General features: G+C 54.0%; 1 protein-coding gene across 1 annotated transcript in view; it reads right to left on the bottom strand.

Moving 5' to 3' along the window:
- Positions 1-6,000, bottom strand: part of HTT (huntingtin) — a 150,628-nt gene that overhangs the window by 69,923 nt on the left and 74,705 nt on the right. Inside the window, exons 30-34 of the mRNA XM_049630212.1 lie at positions 4,350-4,427; positions 3,639-3,862; positions 2,589-2,667; positions 2,307-2,468; positions 1,360-1,415 (exon numbers count right to left, since the gene is read on the bottom strand). Coding sequence (XP_049486169.1) covers positions 1,360-1,415; positions 2,307-2,468; positions 2,589-2,667; positions 3,639-3,862; positions 4,350-4,427 — 599 coding nt within the window. The remainder of the gene's footprint in view (positions 1-1,359; positions 1,416-2,306; positions 2,469-2,588; positions 2,668-3,638; positions 3,863-4,349; positions 4,428-6,000) is intronic.

Below are 6,000 nucleotides of genomic sequence, written 5' to 3'. Positions count from 1 at the left end.
GGAAAGAGGAGGGGAGAAGGGGGATGGATGAGGAGAGAGGTGGGGGGAGAGAGGAGGGAAGAAAAGTGGGGAGGGGAGGATGAAGGAAGAGGAGGGGGGAAGAAGGGGGAGAGGGGAAGGAAAGGAGGGGGGAAGGGAAGGGGAGATGGGAGGATGCGGGGAGAGGAGGGGGGAGAGAAGAGGGAAGAAAGGGGGGAGAAGAGAGGGAAGAAGGGGGGAGGGGAGGATGAGGACAGACGCTGGGGGCGCGGCAAGGCGGGCCAGCTCCCACAGGGTGTGCTGGGGGTGGGCAGCTGGCGGTGGGCAGAGCTAAGTGAGAGCGCTGCAGAGCACCCAACAGCACTGGACGCCCAGAGGTACAATGTTCTTACTTCTCCTCCTGCCCCTTCTCATTTCAGTTGAAGAAACTGAGACTCAAAGGAGACAAAGCAACTTGTCTCAAATCATGCAGTCAAGATGTCGCATAACTGGAGTAAGAAAGTTCCGGGTCTCCAGACCCAAGGGATGCTGAGAACGCATCCTTCTTCTCCGTGCGTCCCTATCTACTAAGGACAGGTGAGCCCCGAACCACGCAGGTTATAAAACGCGGGGTTTCTATAAACACAGGATAATACCACAAACGTACGTTAGCTTCCTCGTGGTTTTCTTAACAACGTTCTCTTTTCTCTGGCTCGCTGGATTGTCAGAATACACAGAACGCTCAGAACACGTGGTAAGCGAGTATTTACATGATCAGCAAGGCTTCTGGTCACCAGTAGGCTCTTGGTAGTCAGCTTTGTGAGAGTCACAGGTTGAACGGGATTTCTGAGGGCGCAGGGCCGGCCCTCACAACCCACGTTGTTCAAGGGTCACCTGCAGTTCGGAGACCGAACGATTCTAACGCGTGGTCGTTACACTCACACAGCTGTAAGTGCCGTAGGAGAAAGTAGCGAACCTTACGGTCCGGCAAGGAAGAGCCGCAAGTCACCTAAGTCAAGTGTGTAATCATCACCTCTGCTGAAGACCGCCGGGTCTAAAATGTGTTTTCTCTCAGAAGTTTGAAACAATTAGTGCTCCGGCAGACGAGATTTGGTTTAGCGCCCCGCTACCACAATTAAATGTTTTGAGATGTGACATGAAAACTGACACCTGTAATTCCCAGGTGCAGAACAAGATTTGCCAAACAAATCTTGAGATACTCACTCCTTAATTTTTAAGAGAAACAAGAACACACAGCGTGTTGATCAGAGTTCGGCTTAAAAAAAACATATTTGGCAAAAACGCTTCACAATCCTTTAAAGTAAACGTTCATCTTAACAATCTAAAATTCTATATAACTGTCATGAGGACAAGAAATCTAAAAGAACGAAAAGCTGTTACCTGAACTGGCCTACTTCAATGTATTCGAACTGCTTCAGCACAAATCCAATGAACACCTACAGAGGAAAATAAAAATTTCACATCAATAATTAAAATGTGCAAACTAGGTTACTTTTCTTCCTACTTAGTTGTGTAAATTTTTAACAAGTTCCCGACAGCAGACAAACGTGTTTGTATACAAGAACTCAGAGAATGTATTCTGTGAGACGGCATAGCTCAGGACACTTCCAGAAATCCCGTAAGTACATTTACTGAACCAGGGGGTGAGAGCTCTGGAGAAACAGGAAACGCCGAGCAGCACAGAAAAGGCCTATCCGGCGACTCGCTGGTTCCGGTTCACACACACTGAGCGGCACAGATGGCCCGAGACTGGCTTAGTAATGAGGTGCCCGCGTGGGTCCACCTTCTCCCCGCACACCCCAACGTTTGAAGGGGCGGATGCTGAGGGCTGCTGACAGGGAAGGGGACCCCGAGGGCGCAGCAGCACTCCAGGACTGGACTAGGGCCAGTTTGGCATCCAACTCTGTTCGAAGCACGAGTTCCTCTTGGAAGATGTGAACTAACTTTACTTTGCTCGAAAGCAAATGTCATAATTGATAGCGTGTTTAAAGCAAGTCTCTGGATTTTGCAAAAATGCCCCCCAAACAACAAATCTTCGTTGTACCTTACAATTTAAATTCACTCGTCTTGGGGTGGGGAGGGTGAGTGGGCAGGAAGGCCCCTGACGCACGCACACAGGCTGATAACCTGGACACAGCCTCACACAGGCAGGAGTGCGTGCTCCGTGCGCCCAGGCCCTGGACACTGGCGCGTGAAACAGGTAAGGAGCGGCAACTAGTGTGCAAATAGCAAACTGCACGTTTCTTAAAGGTAGATTTCAGCGTCTGCTACAGGTAATTTTTATTAAATTACGACAGGTATGGCAGATGAAAGCTAAAGTGACAAACCTGATCTGAATCCAGAAGACAGTAATTGACCCGTAACTGAACCAGCTGTGCCAGCAAATCTAAGACCTGCCTCTGTAGCTGCACAGACGTTGTGGTTGTGTACTGCTTTAAAGCTTTTATAACCAGAGGCTCGAACAAACGAATGTGATTGTGAATAGCGTTCTATGAAAAAAAAAAAAAAAAGAAAGAAAGAAAGAACAAACTGAGTTAGACTTCAACCAAAACCTTCAAGCAGCCAAGCTGGAAAGTGCTGAGCACCGAAGCCTGCCGCCTCTCACTCACCTTATCTGCGCGGTTCTTAGTGGTGCTGGTGAGGTTCGTCTTCAACTGGGTAGACACTTTCTGAAGCACGTCGAACCACCTGCAGGTGGAAAAAAGTGAGCAAAGAACAGCCGTAAGTCTTCTCCCGTGTCCTCAGCCACACTCCAGGCCAAACCAATTCACGTCCACAAAATCAGAACACGTCCAAGTCCGAAAGCACCGAGGCGGCCACGCCACGCGGCCGCACCCGCTCCTAACAGACAGCAGGCCGCGCTGAGATCGCAGGGGGCCGCCAGCCAGTCCTGTCACTGGTAGCAGGCACTCAGACAGAGCGCTGCCTGCCCCAGGAAGCTCAGCGCCACGCCACCCAGGCTGCCGTGAGGCCACAAAGGTGACGCTCACTTGAAAGACTCAGTGACCCAGAAGATCTCACTTGATTCTCTTGGGAAAAAGTTTCTTTAAACATTCACATCAATCACACCCTTTTCAAGAAACACGTATGAAATTAGATGACAGTAACACACACACGGTTCCTCGCTTCTTTGTTTATATCAAACAAGGGCATTCTCCTCAGTTCCCGACTAGTGTGTTAACTCTAGCTGCTTTAGCACTACATCTATAAAAGGAGAAACAAGGAATTCTCTTGTTCGCGGCACGGAGCAATTCTCTTGCTACACAGAGTAGCAACTCAAATATCTGCTAATAGTTACGGTTATTTAAGCAACAACGACCGCATTCCAGGCATCAAAAATACAACCATAAATTTAACTGACGAGAGACTTGTAGCCGCAAGGTTATGAAACCCAAAGTACTATCATACGAGATTCCTCTATGCCCTTCAAGTACACTTACACGCTAACACTTTTGTGCCACGTGGAAGCCGTTCTTTCCCCCTAGCACAGACCTGGGAGATGCCGCCCACGCGGCACCTACAGGAAAAGGGGGTCTGTGGGCACCGGAAGAGCAGCCGGCTCTCGGCTTTTGCAAACGATTCACCGCCAGCTCTTCTGTGCTCGTACCCGGAACGCCTCCCCGACGCCACCGCCCCGGCCAGCACAGGCGCAAGGTTACCCTGAGGCGTCGTGGTCCTGCTCTGCCTGCACCATGTTCCTCAGGCTGGCGTCGGCTAAGGCCTGGGTGAAGTGGGTGTAGGGAGCCATGAAGCAGTAGTGGTACAAGCCCGGCCTCACGCTGGAGGAGCCCAGACGCTGCGCTCGGCCCTGGGACTTGCTGGGGTTGGAAGACAAGCCATCAAACTGGGAGGCCAAGTTTGTCCCAAAGAGAGTCTTCAGCAACTAAAGGGGAAGAAGTGAAGCCATCAGCATGAGGCTTAGCGCGGCGCGAACACACGCGAGTCTCCCAGGGGGCTGTGCCAAACCCAGCTAAAAGCAACGGGCTGTGTTAGCAAAGCTCCAGACTGACATCCTGGAGGACGATCGCCATCGGCACCACGCGAGACTGCTGTCGCGAAGGGCGATGTGAGCCGGTAAGTCAGAACCCCAGGAGCCTCGCCCCCCTCCGCGATTCTGTTGGACCCAGCGTTCTAAGCAAAAGCCTGGACAGACACCACGATGGCAGCGTGTAGCCAGAGTCCGGCTGCAGGGGCCAGACCCAGAGGGGCGGGACGAGGAGCCCTGTGCCCGATATCGGGGCGGGCCAACACGTGACCCGTGGGGCTGCCGGCCGTGCCACCGGCACCGCCTTCTAAAGGACGAGCGGCATCCTGTCCCCGTGCCCAGGGCGTGGGGCTTAGAAGATGAGCCCAGGAAATGACATTTTTACCTGCTGAACACAAACAGTCGCCATCATCGGTTCTCGACTGAAACAGGATTTCAGGTAGCCTAGGATCTCCTCGACACACTGTGGGAAGAAGAAGCAGGAACACACGCAAGTCGGTGACTCCCGGGCGGCCTCCCATGGTGGCGAGCCACAGTTGACCCAGAGGAAGCTGGCGATCCGCCAGTGTGAACGGAGCTCGGCAGGAAGCACGACAAACCTGAGCCGCTCCCTCCAGCCTCTCCTGCAGGCGCCACCGCCACTCCCTCGCTCGCTCACTCGCCTGCTCGGGGACGCTCACCAGCTATCTACTGGCCACTCTGCCCCCAGCCCTGTGGTCAGGGAAGGAGTTCAGAGTGTGCAGGAGCCACAAGCCCCACGGACGTCCAGCTGCACGGAGCACACGGGCACCCTGTGGGATTTACTACCCTGGGTCCCACAGCGTCTACGGCAATCCACAAAAACGACCGCCCGCACAAACTACTTTCACCGCGTCGAGAATAAGATGCGAGGCACCCCGTGTCCTCTTGGGGCACCGAGAAGGACGAAGACACGAACTCTCAGGATGCCGCCAGAGCAGGCGCTCGGCGTCAGCGGCACGGCGCCCGGGCGCCTGTCTGGTCGCCAGCCACCGCTTCCTTCAGCAGGGCTGCCGTTGACACCGACCAGACAGAAGAGGCCTCTCGCCTCGCTTGTTCGCCACAATTCTCCGTGCCGAAGAGCAACAGACTTCTGTTGGTTTCAAATACTAGGGGCCCGTGTATACATTTTCAATATTCTGACTTACTCAAATGAGACTCTAAGCATTCAAGTTTGCATCCTACGGGGTGAGTTTGTTACGTGTTGCTTTTTGGTTTTGCCAGCCCATAGCTGGTATCCGGTAAATGTGAACACAGACAATTACAACTAGAGCCTTCCAGATCAGGGTCTCTCTGGCAAAGGACCCTGTCTCCCAACAAACACACACGGAGGGCTCGGTGGCACCAGAAACCGCACCAAGCCCTGAACGCTGGTGAGGACACGTGCCGTGGTGCCGTCAGCACACGGAGCAACAGGAGACCTCGCGGTGTGGACACCAACATGCGGGGCAATACAGACAGGTTTCCCCTTCTGGCAAAACGAGGCGAGAGGCCCATTTACACCTTCCACCCAAACAACCAAAAGAAACACCGGACACTGTGTGAAATTGCAGCGACAAGATGCCAAACAGCAGGCGCTGAAGGACAGTGACCCTGAGAGACGGGGACAAGAGAGGAGAGCCCCACAGCGCACTGGCCCACCGCCCTGTGAGAGCTCCCAGGTCGAGGCACAAGGGAGGGGGGGCACAGAGCAGCCCAGGGACTCCCAGTCAGGAGGAGCTATGAGTCTGGGAAGCTGAAGTAGTGGGGACTCAACGGGACAGCTGCCCAGACCGAACTCTGGCCCAGTCCCCGGGGCCAGGGGACAATCACCAGAAAGGGTTACGGGGCAGTGCTTGGCACCCGCAGAGGGCTAGGGACAGTTACTGTCGCCCCCAGCCCGGGAGAACAATAACTCACGGAGCACCAGGTAGAGCGCTCAGGAAGGCCGTGCCTCCGTGGTGGGAACAATTAGCCCCGGACCGAGCACTGCTCCAGGCCACCTAACAACACAAATGCAACACCCACACGTAAGCTGT

This window comes from Panthera uncia, chromosome B1, assembly GCF_023721935.1.
Source record: "Panthera uncia isolate 11264 chromosome B1, Puncia_PCG_1.0, whole genome shotgun sequence".
NCBI lineage: Eukaryota > Metazoa > Chordata > Mammalia > Carnivora > Felidae > Panthera > Panthera uncia.
This window is presented reverse-complemented; position numbering and strand designations above follow the sequence as displayed.